We start from the raw sequence: 15896 nt of genomic DNA on the forward strand, positions 1-15896 counted from the left end.
TTTCTATAGCCCTTCATTTTGAACAGGTGTAAGGGTTACTCACTGGTAATCTTGATGAGGGTTAGTAAATGTATTATTCATAAACTAAAATCAGTATCTTACTGGAGTTTACAAAGGATGGAATTGAGTATTTTCCTAAATGTCTGGCCATCAATGTGGGCAACTTTGCAAAGCTCCTAATACATAAAGGGAAAGTACAGATGACAGTCTTGGAATTACTGGGAAGTATCTTTATGTTTGAATCATCAGTATTGTCTTGAGTTAGTGGAGGCTTTTCATTGCTTTTTAGCAGTGAGTTACAGCCAGGCGCAGTGGCTCAAGCCTGTAATCCCAGCACTTTCGGAGGCCGAGACGGGCAGATCACGAGATCAGGAGATCAAGACCATCCTGGCTAACACGGTGAAACCCCGTCTCTACTAAAAAATACAAAAAAAACTAGCCGGGCGAGGTGGCGGGCGCCTGTAGTCCCAGCTACTCGGGAGGCTGAGGCAGGAGAATGGTGTGAACCCGGGAGGCGGAGCTTGCAGTGAGCCGAGATCCGGCCACTGCACTCCAGCCTGGGCAATAGAGTAAGACTCTGTCTCAAAAATAAAATAAAATAAAATAAAATAGCAGTGAGTTACTAGTCTTTTATTTTTATCATTATGAAGTTGCCTTATTGTACACTGTATATTCAAATAATGAATATCTGGAAGAGCAGGATTTATAATCCATAATTTTCCAATAGCTGGATTTGAAGATATCTATATCTAACACCTGAAATATTGGTCATACGCCCAACAAATTAACTTTAAAAGCAACTTGCTCTCCTATCACCTATATATAAATATTTTAAGGAAGCCCTTCTTGGCTCTACTATGCCCCCAAAGCTTTTGCCCCATTACGATGTTCTATTCACAGCAAACATCCTAACAGAGTTGCCTAAAGTAGCTGACTCCATTTTGTTTGTCACCTCACTTGTCAAAGTCACCAACGATCCTCATGCTGCCAAATTCAGCAGCCACTTCTCTGGTCTTACCTTGTTTGAGCTCTTAGTTGCTGCCCTCATAACTGACCATGCTCTTTTTGAAACACTATTTGGTTGGTTTTCCTAGATGTCTTCCTAACTCTCTTAATCTTCTTAATCTTATCGTTTAATGTCTAAGAAGATGGCATATCCCAGACATTGTGCTAGACCTCTTTCTCTAGCTATATAACATTCACAAAATGACTTCATCATGTGCTATCACTTTAAATACCGCTATCTCTGTGCTGTTGACTGAAATCTCTACATTCAGCCCTGACCTTACCACTGAACTCCATGCTAAGTATGAATGCCAACTTGCCATCTACCTAATATGAGTACCTAATAGCCATCTTAAAGAATCATGGTCTGAACAGAAGCATGTTTTGTTCTCTCCCCAAATATACTCTTCTAAGTATTCCCCAGCACAGCAAAAAGCATCATCACTGACCCAGTGGCTCAACCTCCTCAACGTGATGTTCATTAACTGTGACTTCTGTCAGGAGTGCTCCCTACCTACTTGGTTGACTTCTAATGACTGATCTCAAGACTGACTTTAATTATGCAACTCTCAGCTACAATATCATTTCCTCAAGGAAATATTTCAGAATCAATCTATCCTGAAGTAACACCCAGGCACCATGTATCATATTACAAATCTCAGCAAACATATACCACTGATTTCTTTTTCTTTTTGAGGTGGAGTCTCGCTCTGTCGCCCAGGCTGGAGTGCAGTGGCGTGATCTTGACTCACTGCAAGCTCCGCCTCCCAGGTTCACGCCATTCTCCTGCCTCTGCCTCCTGAGTAGCTGGGACAACAGGCACCCGCCACTATGCCTGGCTAATTTTTTGTATTTTTAGTAGAGACAGGGTTTCACCATGTTAGCCAGGATGGTCTCGATCTCCTGACCTCGTGATCTGCCCACCTCGGCCTCTCAAAGCGCTGGGATTAAAGGCGTGAGCCACCGCACCGGGCCCTGATATTTTTCTTGTCTATTTAATATCTCCCTCTAGCTAACAGAGCAGAAACAATGCCTGCTTGGTTTATAGTTGTCTCTCTAAAGCCTTTACTAGTGTCTGACACATAATAGGTGCTCAGTGAATAATTGCTGAATTTGAGAACAAATCACTGTTTATGACCTAGAGCTAGTCTGGCATTCTTTCTCTACTGCAGGAAGTGTTCAAGGCAAACAGGCCACAGGGTTTCTGCCTTACCTATGTGATCCATGGTCTAAAAGCTATTGCCTACCAGAATGATAAAAATACTTTGAAACTGCCATGATAAACAGAAAAAAGAGAGAGTCTGGGTAAGATGTGCAAGCTTCACAAGATCAATGGCTCTTCAAGGAAATAATAGGTATGGCTGAATACACTGAAGGCTGGCAAACAAGGACCCAAGGGCCAAATCGAAACACACCCATTTATTTACATATTACCTTCTATGACTTCTTTTGATATAATGGAGTAGTTGCAATGGAGACTTTATGCTATAAATCTAAAAATATTTACTCTCCAGCCATTTACACAAAAAGCTGGCCAACCCCTGATACAGAATAAAATAAGTTAGAAATCTTTCAAATAGATGCCCATAATCATATCTGTAAATAGTCACAGGGTGAGGCAGTAAGGGGGTTGGAAACAGCACAATTACAGCAAAAGCCATAAGCATAAATGTTAGCAAAAGTAGCATTATTACTAATTTGACATTATTAATTTTTAAGTATATAATGTTACTGCTGTTGTTATAGCAATATTGATATCTCTGACTCCACAACGATCAAGGAAAAGCTGCCTTCAACACTTACCTTGCAGTTTCTAGGAACTTTATGGCCTTGTCAATTTCCCCCTGGCTTTTATACAAAGATGCCAATTCAAACAAAGTGAACGGCACTAGGTAGTGGTCATACTTCAGTAGCTTTTCACTGAAAGAGCAGAGGAAAAGCAAGTAAATCTTAACAGAACAAGAAATACATATTTTTCTAAACATATATTATTCCCATTCCTCAGAAAATATGTGCAGCACTAAGTCTATTATCATAGAAAAGCCGCCATTGTATAGTTATAGAATTCATTAAACTATGGCAATAAATAATGTTCTTTTCATATATTAATCTTTTATTCCTTAATGTAAACCCAGCACTGATGGTTGATTGCTGTCTCTTAGGTAAATCAGTGCATACAGATCTTTAAAGATTAACCCTAGATATGGCAAGATCATCTTTCTGAATATGCATGTGTTCAGAAAATGACTCCATTTAGAAATAAGAAAGTTGTATTATTTTTAAACTAAGGTTCAACTCCCTTTGTATTTTAAAGCCTTATAATGCTTTAAAAGGCCAATAAAGAAATGGTCAACACTTCTGTTTTCAACACCATTATGAGAACTCTCTGGTTATAAAACATCTAGAAGCACTGAAAAAAATATATGACTAACACCATTTCAAATGCATAGCGTAGCTCACCAGAACATAAGAAAAAACCCTCAAGTGTCGAAAACAGCTAGAATTGAAAAAGTGAGACTCTACATATGTGGGATGATGCTGAATAAGCCCTGTGGTCTGCCTCCATCTGAGTCAAGGGCTTTGTATCCTAATGTCCATGCAGGAGATGAGGCCTTAGGCCCTCAGAAAGCAGGGCGCTGAAACTGAGACCTCTGTTTAAAGCTGGGATCCTTACAGGACTACTCCTTAAGAGAAAGGCAGGTTAGAACAAACCCACTCACTGGCAAACGAGAAAGACAAAGACAGTTGTCTCCTTGGCCAGCACTTTCAATGAGAAGAAAAAACAATTCTTTAGGAAATTAATAACCAATAGGCATGCCCACATTGAATGTGCAATTCAAATTTATATTGTCTAAATGATCCAAGAAGTAAGCAATGAAATTAACATGAAAGAGGCCCTGGGCAGAAAAAACCTTTAGGGTACCTGACAGAAATAAAATGCAAAATCACTGTAGAGCAACTCTTCCTCAATATAGCATCATAGAAATCTCAAGATAAAACTCCAATGAAGGTGAGTTCACAATCCAAAATTATAAAGCACATAAGCAAACAATTCACTATGAGATTCACAGACAAAAAAAACAGCACAATAGGTCATCCTTTTGATCATCCTTTTAATCCTTAAAGAAACACTAATAAAATAGAATTCCATGGATACTTCTTTAACGTGTTTACTAATTACAGAATATTACTAAAGACGGTACATTTGGGAAGTATTTTGTCTTTATTCTTATAGGGGCACCAGTCCTCCTATATTCCCATCAATACTGTCAGGAAGAAGGGGATCAGGTGGCCATGGACGGAAAGGCACGTGACACAGAGCACAGGATGTCCACCAGCAGTCTATGGCTGAGGTTGTTCTGGCTTGCAGAATATTTTCAAAAAATTTGAGGCAATATTTTAAAATCAGGTGATTTTACATAAAATCCAGATTCCAGGCTTTTCATGAAAAATGGTAGGGATTATTGCTATTGGGCCCACACTGTGCAGAGCAATAATCAAATAGAGCTGAGAAGTGTGGCTACATCCTTCAGAGAAAACACCCTAACCTACAGAGCCTACCAATCCTATTCCTGCTGCCACTCGGCTGGCCTGATAAAGTCAGGTTACGTGTCTGGCCCCTGTAGATACTGCCTTTGTGATACAGAGAAAAGGGCCAGGGATCAGAACCTTGATTCATCTCTATGGTTAGTAATGGAGCAGGACATCATCATCAATGCTACTGGGGTGGAATAAAACCAGAACAAAACTCAATTATATACAGAAGAACTGCCCCTTGCCAAAAGAGAGACAGAGTGCTCATCACATGCCTCTCTTTCCTGCCACATTATTATCACGGTGATGGCAAGTCTGTTTACTCAGCTCTGAATCCCTAGAATCCAGCACAGTCTCTGGCACACAGTGGGTGCTCAAATATCCATGGAATAAATGAATGGGCAAACAAATGCATGAATTAAATTAGTATCGGAAGCCAGGCATAGTAGCACACACTTGCAGTCCCAGCTACTCAAGAGGCTAAGCTGGGAGTATCTCTTAAGCCCAGGAGTTCCAGGCTGCAGTGAGCCATGATTGTACTACTTGTACTCCAGTCTGGGCAGCAAGGAAAGTCCCCCATCTCTTTTTAAAAAAAAAAGAAAAAAAAAGGAAAAGAAAAGGAAAAAAAAAACTAAAGAAGTATGTAAAAAATAAAAAAATTAATGAGTAGCAGAGGTTCAGTATGATGCTGCCAGAGCTTGGCTAGACACCTGTTAGTTGAGCTATAAATACAGTTTTTGTGAGTCATCTTTAAACACCAAGTAGAAATACATAAAGCCATGTTCCACCTAGACCATAATTTTGTTCACGAGGAACAAAAGCAACAACAAAACACTACTGGATTTTCTTTCTGGTAACACCAAGTAAGAGTTTAGCAGTAAGAGATAAAAGCATTTTGTATCACTTTCTCACAGCAATTCCCCAAAAACCACAATTTGCACTTGGGTTGGTTTTATTGTTTGGTCTTACCTTTCCACAACATGATTGTAACATAGTTCAGCTTGCAAGGGCCGCTGTAAGTTCTTGAGGCAACATCCTTTAAGTAACTTCACTAAGCACTCGTCATCCACAGAGAAGCTGTTAAAATCTTAAAACAAAAAACAAAGGAAACACACAAATAAAAATACTTTTTAAGATCTTAAGAGAAAGAATAAAGTTTCAGAAGGATCATTTAAAAATAAGGAAAATATTTTTTAGCATTTGTTATGCCTCACTAAATAAAATACAATGAAATTATTTTAAATGAAAAGAGCTGGGCACAGTGGTTCCCATCTGTAGTCCCAATGCTTTGGGAGGTCAAGGTGGGAGGCTCACTTGAGCCCAGGAGTTCAGGATCAGCCTGGGCAATACAATAAGACCCCATCTGTACAAAAAAAGTTTTTTTAATTACTGGGCATGACGGCATGCGCCTGTAGTCCCAGCTACTCAGAGACTGAGGCAGGAAGATCACTTGAGCTCAGCAGTTCGAGGCTGCAGTGAGCTATGATGGCATCACTGCACTGCAGTCTGGGTGAAAGAGCAAGATCCCATCTGATACATACATACATTCCTACAATGCTGAATTTACTATAAAAGAACACCATTTTATTAAGGAGTTCACTCTATCCACTTTAAAATATTCTTCAGGTGGTCACACTCTGAGCTTTGTGACCTTAGATACCACAACCAGAAATCTGAACTCTAAATAAAGTAAGAGTTCTATTAATCCTATCAAAGGTAAAGCCATGAGGAACAAGAAGGCTGCCTCCTCCTGTTGTTTGGCTTCTGTGTTGGCTTCAATACAGCAGTGGATAACACTTCCATATGGAGAAGCAGATGGCCATATCCCCACTAAAAATTCAGGAAGTAGAATACCCTCTCCAGATCATTATGTTTACTACTTATCAATTCTCCTAGGTTGTGTTCTTTTTGGGGGAAATTATGCCATAAGATTAAACAAAATGGTTCTGAAGTACATGAAAGGCACCTAAATCTCCACAAACTTCTAACTGCTTGAGGAAAATGTCAAGGATTTTTTCACCACTTTTTCCCTTTTGAAAATGCTCTCTGCATTCTACAGCCCAAGGCAAATGTCTGTTAAACAGAAGGAACTATATTATGTGTGACATCTATCTGACAAAGGTAGCCATTCCACATTTACACTTTTGAAATTTTCTTGCAAGTTACAGGCAAGTACAACATTATTCCAAGACAGACTGACAATTTACACATTTCAGGCTGTGACAGTAGAGAGGACGGCAGTAAAGGGAACACACGAGGCCTTGGGAGTCACTCCTATTGAAATCCTCCTGTTTTCAGCACAAACCTCAGAAATCATCATTAACACATGCTGGCAGTTTAGATGGTAAACCACTTGTCTATGGAGATTAACGATGCTACTTAACCAACCAGAGGGGGTTACTTCTAGGTGCTGAAAACTGAATATTCACCTCTAACTTTCAAGCTCTGATAGGTCATTCACCCAGAAAATACAGGTATCCATAACACATTACCTTTTCTATTATTAATTAGAATCATTTTTCTACCAAAATAAAATTCTATCCATTGCTTTTAATCATGGATGTTAAAATAGACATTCAAGAAGTAATATCTTTTAGGACCTAGAACCAAAACCAAAGGGTCCATATTGGATGCTAGCTTGTAGTATCATTTTTGTGCATTCTACTGAGTTTCCTGTAGCATTGTATCGACAGTTTGTGTTATGACACCATTCTGGTGCTCTGTGAATGATGATTTTGTTGAGGAACAGACATAACATCATGGGAAGTTAAAATACCAGTAAAGCCACCTGTAACTTCTATGATGAACTTGAGTTAGGCATATGGCAGGTGGGTTCAAAAATACCGTATTCCTCCAAAAATCTCAGATGGCAAAATCATTATTTCCTCCGACTACAAACCATTATCTAGCAGATGATTATTTTCCCTTGAAGTATAAATGCTTTGTCATGATTTTCAACCTCATGAATGTGTTCATAGATGAACATTTCAACACATAACACACATGTAATATGTTTCCATTTAACATTCAAAGAAAATTACATGATAAAGCTACTAGAGCACAATTTTATCACAAAAGATCTGCTGAACTTTTATGATAGATAGGCTGAGAAATAGGGAAGTTTGAACCCCAAACTACAAAAAGTATCTATGCTGAAATTTTTAGAAGCTAGCTGAAATGCCCCCAAGAGAAAAATCTGAAAAAAGATTTAGAAAGTAAAAAGTCATAAAGTCAGTATCACTTTCCCTTTTACATAACTCTCATAATGTTTGCTATATAATTTCATTAAGCAAATTAGTCAAAGTGGAACTTCTGGTTACATGCTGAATGTAGTTAAGATTTCAAATGAAATACTATTGGAATTAATACCAAATGCCGACTCCAGGGACGTCACCAAATTCTGTTCTGTCTTCAAAGTTCTATCTTTTGGATCAGCAGCCAGCATTTAATAACTACGGCCAGAGCATTGCAGAGTAGAAGATCAGTTGTATCCTCTACCATCTTTTACTTCAGACACACTTGCAAAGCTAGGAGAAGCCAATACACAGCCAGTTTCTAATAATGGGGGTGGGGGATGGGGTGGAAGATGATGTAACCTCGGGTTTACAACTTCTCTCCATTTTCCAACTTCTCTCCATTTTCCAATTATGGACTTTTTCTTCCCTGCTCTGAAGGATAGGAGCTTAATTACTAAACTGTCCTAATAGTTCAAGGTGGCAAGGAGAGCAAGAGATAATCTTCTTGCATAAAACGACTCCTAGAAGAGGTCATAAGTTTCACATGCAATATCTGGCAAAGGTGATCTTCAGAAAACGAACTAATTATTTCACCCAGAGAGAGACACACAAAGCCAAAACTGTGGGTAAGTATGGCATGTCTGTCTGTCTGTCTCAGCTCCCTCCTGCCCTGCTTAAATATCTCTAAAGCCTATCATCTCAGCATGTCATTAAGAGAAAAAGGAATGGGTGGAGGGGAGTGACTCGGTTTTCTACATTTCCACTGCATTTTACTGGCATAGTCTGATAAAATATATTTCCCCTCGAATTTTGCCCCCAACAAATGGGGGATTGGGGGCGGTGAAGAGCTTGCTCAAATAGACAGGAGCTGGGCTCCTGGAGTGCCCATCTTTTTCCAGTTAAGAAAAATGAGGTAACTGTTAAAATTTTTCCCCACCATTCCTGAATTTCTATGCCCTTTATCATGTTTATCATCACAGAAGTTCTCATTTTACTTATGTGGTTAGAATATTACAAAAGACCATTTCTCTTGGGATAATACCTAAGTGACTTGGCATTGAAAAGAAATATAACACAGGCTATCACTTATGGCATTGTTTACCCCTCTTAAAAATACAGAATCAAAAAATGTCAGGGCAAGGAAACAACTTTGGATAGCATCTGGTCCAACACTCCTCCCACTTCACAAGAAAACAGAGGTGTTACCCAAAGTCCGATGGCTGCAGAGCTGGACTATAAGCCCAGACTGCCTGATTCTGATTCTCCTTTTACCACATCAGCTGCTTCCAGTAAACTGAAGTGTGGCCTCTAGCACAACCAAATGTAATAGGTAGAATAAATTGTGATAACATTTCACCTTGAAAACTATTCCCTGTGTCTGCAGAAACACACTAACGGTTAGACAGCAATGAGGAGGAATAGAAAGAGTCGTAGCAAACTCAACCCAGAGAGAAGTGCATGTTTCCTTGTGCTGCTCTAAAATTCCAATGCTGGGCTTCCTCCCTTCATCTTTTTTGTCACAGTTTTAAGATATAGTTCACATACCATACAATTCACCTATTAAGAGTATACCACTCAACGGTTTTTAGCATATTTACAAGAGTTGTACAGCCATCACCACAGTCGACTGTAGAACACTGTCATCACCTCCCTCCCCAAAAAGCTATCATAACCCCTTCCATCCTCCATCCTTCCATCCTCCACCCCTAGGCAACCACTCATCTGCGGTCTGTCTTTATAGATTTGTCTATTCTGACTATCGTGTAAAGGGAATCATATAATGTGTGGTCTTTTACAGCTGGCCTTTTCCCTTAGCAAGATGTTTCCAAGGTTCATGCAGTTGCAGTGTATGTCATTCCTCACCCAGACCCCTGCAACTCAAGCTCTTTGTCCTTGTGATGTATACAAATTAATGTAGGCAGATGTGCACAGGGAAAACGCAGGACAGGGGTCTGTCTGAGCAGAGACAAAGGCTCCTCGGTGCTTACTGTGTATACTTACTTTGACTTTGTAAAGCTGCCTCAGCTTTTTCAACAGTTACCAACAGATTTTCAGAAAGGTCTTTTCTTTTGCTCACTATTGAAAAACCATTCCAGACATACATCATTTCCTAATGAGGAAAAATGAAAACCATTTGCAGTTATATGAGGTTATTCAATGTCCTTTATGATCCCCAAACAATGTTCATGTGTTTTGCCTTGGTTTCTAGGAACCTCAAGACAATATTTACAGATAATTTTCCTTTGTTTTTGCCTTTTATACTGTGAAGTAATTCAGTATATATGTTTTTACCGAAAATTTAATTTACTCATTCAAATAACAAATATTTATTAAATATCTACAAGCATTTAATTCTTTTGGAAGGTAATAGAATACAGATACAGAAATAAATATTTTAAACCGATACCATGAATAATTCTGTTTAATGTAAACTTTTGTTGTTACTTTTAAGTAAAGAAAAATATTTTTAAGTGTCTGCCAGTTGTTTACATAAAATGTTTCCAAGAATATCACTGGATATAAACATTGGAATATTTTACTGGGCTTAGGATCTTTTATACCATTAGAAACATGGTCCAGTAATGTAATCCAATATGCAGAAAACGTATTCATTTAAAAGCCATATGGCTGAATGACAGCTCCTAAAATGTAAACTAATGATTTCTCATTACATATTATATTTAATGGGCTACCAGATGAGAATTTTTTTGAATCAAAAGCAAATGTGCTTTTGCTTGAAAATATTTGTCTAATGTTCCTGATAGTGCAGTTAATATTTTTAAGGGTATGAAGTAAGCAGGGTAATTAGTATCTTCTTGGAAATAAATTTTAAGATATGATAAAAACACTGCTTGAAAAGCCTCTTAGCAGGAAGTAGTGGAAATGAGAACAACACAATCGAGTAGAAGGGCGGCAAAGGTATCTTTACCTTATGGCACCCAAAACTAAGATCATGACACTCTACCTTCATTCAGTTTTACATGTAACAATTTCTTGTTGCTAATAAAGTAAGAGGTTATTTCAATAACAGGGTATTTTTTAAATTGATGATGATCTTTTAAAAATTCCTTTTATGGATGAAATCTTTTTATCGGAAGGAGGCAAGCTCGTATCTGAGACTTTATGAAAAACAGGCTTTTGGTAAAATTCCTAAGTACAAAAAAAATAAAAATAAAAATCCCAGTACTAACATTTCAAGCCAATTTCCTATACATTCTACATCCATAGACCCGGAGAAAGAAGTGCAGTGAGTTAATCTTCCCTATGGTTCTTAACAGTCAAAGCAGGATACAATTACATACACACTGGTATCTAAGTACTAAGGCAAAGAATGACGACAGTCTAGAAAATTTTCAGTAGAGTTCTGTGAGACAGAAAAACCTTCCCAGTGCAAATCACCTAATAAAAATGAATCAGGCATGGAGCTAAGGCTCTAACTGGTTAAGCAGCAGAAGGCTCTCATGTGAGCTGGGAGAGGGAGATGTTTGGTTATTTGTGTGATTTACGCAGTGTTCTGGTTTTTATTTGTGCTCAGACATGATTACGGAGTGGTCATATTTTTGTCTTGCTCCATCACAATCACAGAATGTCCCTGTGTGATGCTGAAGTTCTCTGAGTTTGTGTTAGGTAGGAAACACCTGGACCTAGGTGCTAGGCGCCAGGTAACTCCTGTCTGACCCGTCAGGGCGAGGCTGCATTGTTCTTTCTCACAGGATGTATAAAGGGCTCCCATAAGTCACTAAGAAAACAATCAACAACCCAATGAAAAATTAGGGAAGAATATGAGCAACAATTCACAAAAGAAAAAATAAAAATGAAGAAACACATGAAAAGATGCTCCACCACATCCACAAGGAAATGCAAATTAAAATGGCAAAATACTGTCAGTACTTATTTAAATTGGTAGAGCTTTGTTTGAGGGAAATTTAACACTATCTACCAAAATATTAAATGTATATATTCCCTTGAACCAGGAATTCCATTTTTAAAAAATCCTTCACAGGTAATTATATGCACACGTACAAAAAGAGGATATTCATTGTAGTGTGTAATTACAAAAACTGGAAAAATCTAAATAACTGTCAAAGAGGAATAATGAAATAAACTCCGAATTAAAAAAAAACAAAAAACAAAAACCTCAGGAAACCCCAGAGTGGAGGACCACAGACATCGGCTTACAATGAACAGCTTTCCTGTGCTGACCATCTATATAAAAACTAAAGCACCAGAAGAGTCATAGTAACGTGATATATTCAGTATTTTTGAAGAAGACTTCATTAAGAAAATTTAAGTTGAAATTGTGTTTTTCACAGAAGCCTTGCCTAAATGGCATAAAGTTTAAGAATGTCAGCTGGAGCTAGAATACCACAGCCAGCAGCCAGTTATGGCTCTTGAGCACTGGAAATACGGCTAGCCCAAACTAAGATGTCCTCTAAGTGTAAAAGACACACTAAATTTTTAAGACTTGGTTCAATATGAAAGTATGTATGTATCTCATGGATAAGCTTCTACCAATTACATGTTGAAATGACAAAATTTTGCATATACTGGGTTAAACAAAATATATTCTTGAAATTCATTTCCATTTCCTCTTACTTTTTTAATGTGGCTATTAGAAAAGGTAAAATTACATAATGTGGCTTGCATTAGAATTCAACTCAACTTCAATGGAATCAACTTCTATCTAAATTTCTTTATCTAAAAAATGTGGTTAAGAGTTAACTATACTCAAAAAGTTGTAAGAATTAAACGATATGTTTTTAGTAGCCTTTATCCTAATGCCTGGAGCATACTAACTAGTCAAAAACCATTAGCTACAGTTTTTATTTATTAATTACTTATTTAGAAATATTCAACTTACAACAAAACTTAAAATGGTTTTTAAGTGAGCTAAACTTCATAACCAAATTTAGATATGCTCCCTGCTGCTGTGACTAGATAATTTACTTCTAGTGCATGAAAAGTAAATAAAATAAAAGCAGATACCAGGGCAGGTAAGATGAGCTTCACAGGTGCAGGCAAGGAGGCGGAGTAACGCCGAGCCTTCCTCACAGCAAACTTCTCAGTAGGGAGAGATTTCCCGGCAATTCTCTGCTTCAAGCTGTCCACCTGTCTGTGAAGAGCCCCAGCCCACCCCAGAGAAAGGTCATGGCAACACATACGTTATTTATACCTGTGGTTTTCACAGTGAACTTCACAGACCACCAGCAGCAGCATCACCTGGGAACCTATTTGAAATGCCAATTTTCAGGCCCTACTCTAGACCTACTGAATCAGCAACTCCAGGGCTGGGGCAGAGCAATCTAGAGTTTGATAAGCCCTCCAGGTGATTCTGAGGCACACTCAAGATTGAGAACCACTGATTGACACGTATTTCTTTCCAGTCAACTTAGCTAATGTCTTAAATCTATCAAACACAGTCTAGGAAATCTAGGTATACAATTGGCGATTTCTACGAGTAAGCAGGAAAGAGTCCAAAGTATTTACTTATGTTGTGGATACTCAGGGAGAGAGAAGACGGTACACTGGTATATCGCCTATTCTTACTTGCAAGTATTACACAGATCTATAAAATAATATGGCCCAAAAGATAGCCATCAGTTAATACATAATTTAAGAAAATGTTTCCCAGGTACAGGTTGTTTAGGAAATAATCAGCTTAGGACATGTACCCTGTTTACAAACTTCCTTTTAAAAATTCTACAGAATTCCAATTATGAAATTCATAAGCAGGTAAAAATGAGAGTAAGATGGGGAAACTACATGTTCCTGCGAGCACTTTCTTATGCAAAATTCTATGAATGCATCAAACAAGTTGCTGAGAAAGAATTCAAGGAAATAATTACTTCACTGAAAGAAAAATTAACATGAAATAACATGCCTCCAATATGAGGTAAGCTTGTGTTAGGTTACTTGTGGGCACAATATGGAGCTATGGATTTTAAACTAGTGTACCATCACTATGTTCATTACCATCAGTGGAAAAGACAGTGGAAATGTGAGGTGGGAGTCAGAGGAAGGGGTCAGAAGTATGTCTCAGACAGGAACCCTTAGAGTTGAAAGGTAACAGCATTTTTATGAAGAGACCATTCATTGTTAGAACTCTCATTATCCCAACAACCTAGAAGCTACGACACAGCAAGATCTCAAAGCTTTCTTCTGAAAATAAAAATGATTACATCTTTCACATAAATTGTTTTGATACGGAGAAAACTTAATCTGCATTGGAAGAAAGAGAAGGAGATTTAAAAGATTTTAATGTATCTTAATACTCCCTTCCATTAATTGTTGTTTCTGTAAAATGAGGAAATGAACTTTACAGTAAAAGGTGACATTTATCATGCCATGGCTTTTACTAATGTTGATGTCGATGCTACAGTTAATATACATGGTCAGTTTTTTTTTTTTTTTGGAGACAGGGTCTCACTCTGCCTGTCGCCCAGGCTGCAGTGCAGTGGCGTTATTTCAGCTCACTGCAACCTCTACCTCCCAGGCTCAAGCAATCCTCCCACCTAAGCTTCCCAAGTAGCTGGGACTACAAGCACATGCCACCATGCCCAGCTAATTTTTTGTATTTTTAGTAGAGATGAGATTTTGCCCCTTTATACCCTCAGGGCCTTTGTTATAGAAATAGTGTCTCACGTACCTGAATAAAGTTACCACATTCTCATTAGTTGCTACTACATCCTCCTCTGGAAGCATACTCAAAATTGCCGCTTTCAAGAACACATAAGTTGCCTTGAGAAAAAGAAGGAGCTTATTACAGAACATCCCTAGGTACATAACATTTCTACCTTTCAAATCAGAAATGACCTACAAGCATTCCAGATATAATATTAACAGGCATTAAAGAAATCAGAGGAAATGAAATCTTATAATCCCTGTTCAAAATGAGAACAACTCTTTTCAATTATCAATAATTTAGACCATTTTTCTATTATACAACTACAGCATTCATAGGTGAGAAAGCGGACAGAATGAACAATAAAAAATTATCTCATTGCCCCCCAACTTCTCATAAGTGGATCAGAATTAATTTTCATTATCCCGAAAAGCCTGGGCATCAGGGCACTGGGAAGTCTACAAAAATTATCAAGATGATTAAGGTTTCATAACTTCATAAGTCCAGCTCATTTTCAGAGATAAAACCTCACGTTTCAAATAACTTTGTTATTGTTTGGGACAGGGTCTCACTCTGTCACCAGGCTGGAGTGCAGTGGTGTGATCATAGCTCACTGTAGCCTCAAACTCTTCGACTCAAGCTATCCTCCTGCCTCAGCCTCCCACGTAGAAGGGACTCTAGACATGTACCACCATGCCTGGCTAAGGTTTTTATTTTTTGCAGAGATAAAAATCACACTATGTTGCCCTGGCTAGTATCAAACTCCTGGCCTCAAGCCATCTTCCTGCCTTAGCCTCCCAAAGGGCTGGGATTATAGGTATGGGCCATCGTATTTGGCCCTGAAAAGAACTGTGGATGGCTTTTAAAGCATGTAATGCTGAGGACAGTACCTATAAACAGTGGGTACTTAAGGCACATTTCCTTCTTTTGTGAATCTCTAAGTTGAGAAAACACTGTGGTACCATACTACCGAGCAAACAGTCCTGAATGAAAATCTTCCTGGCCACATATTAGCAAACAGATGACATCAATGAAAGTATTGCACTTTACCTTGGACCATTTACTCTCTTTGCAAAGCAGATCTGAATAGTAATATGCCTGCATCCAGTTTTGTTGGAAAACATTAATCCACATTAGCTCCCAGTAGCAGAGATGGTGAAACTGTTTCCATTCTTCTTGAACTGAAACACATTTTCGAAATACTTCTTGTGCCTGTAAATCAATTGCATGAAGTTGATCATCCAGATATTAGACAAGGAGATAATAACCTAATGGGAAAATACATAAAACACTTAGTACAAAAAGGACAAAATTATCACTCATTCAACCTCTCAATATGATGTTATGTTCTTTTCCTTACAGGCAATGATACAGTTAAGTTCTGCCTCTTTCTTTAATTTTGTGAGGGGCCTTGACACTTTGTAATGTGGGAGTGGGGAGGTTCCAATCACAGAAAAATACATGTTTGATCCCATTTGTGTGGAAAAAATGGTTTGTGA

General features: G+C 38.2%; 1 protein-coding gene across 3 annotated transcripts in view; it reads right to left on the reverse strand.

The window, feature by feature from the left end:
- LOC116268534 (tetratricopeptide repeat protein 39B) overlaps positions 1 to 15896 on the reverse strand; it is an 88130-nt gene that overhangs the window by 9289 nt on the left and 62945 nt on the right. For all 3 annotated transcript variants that reach the window (XM_031661886.1, XM_031661887.1, XM_031661888.1), the window contains exons 13-18: positions 15448 to 15609; positions 14422 to 14513; positions 12762 to 12888; positions 9777 to 9885; positions 5509 to 5626; positions 2809 to 2925 (exon numbers count right to left, since the gene is read on the reverse strand). In XM_031661886.1, coding sequence (XP_031517746.1) covers positions 2809 to 2925; positions 5509 to 5626; positions 9777 to 9885; positions 12762 to 12888; positions 14422 to 14513; positions 15448 to 15609 — 725 coding nt within the window. The remainder of the gene's footprint in view (positions 1 to 2808; positions 2926 to 5508; positions 5627 to 9776; positions 9886 to 12761; positions 12889 to 14421; positions 14514 to 15447; positions 15610 to 15896) is intronic.

Source organism: Papio anubis, unplaced genomic scaffold, assembly GCF_008728515.1.
Source record: "Papio anubis isolate 15944 unplaced genomic scaffold, Panubis1.0 scaffold286, whole genome shotgun sequence".
In the NCBI taxonomy this organism is placed as follows: domain Eukaryota; kingdom Metazoa; phylum Chordata; class Mammalia; order Primates; family Cercopithecidae; genus Papio; species Papio anubis.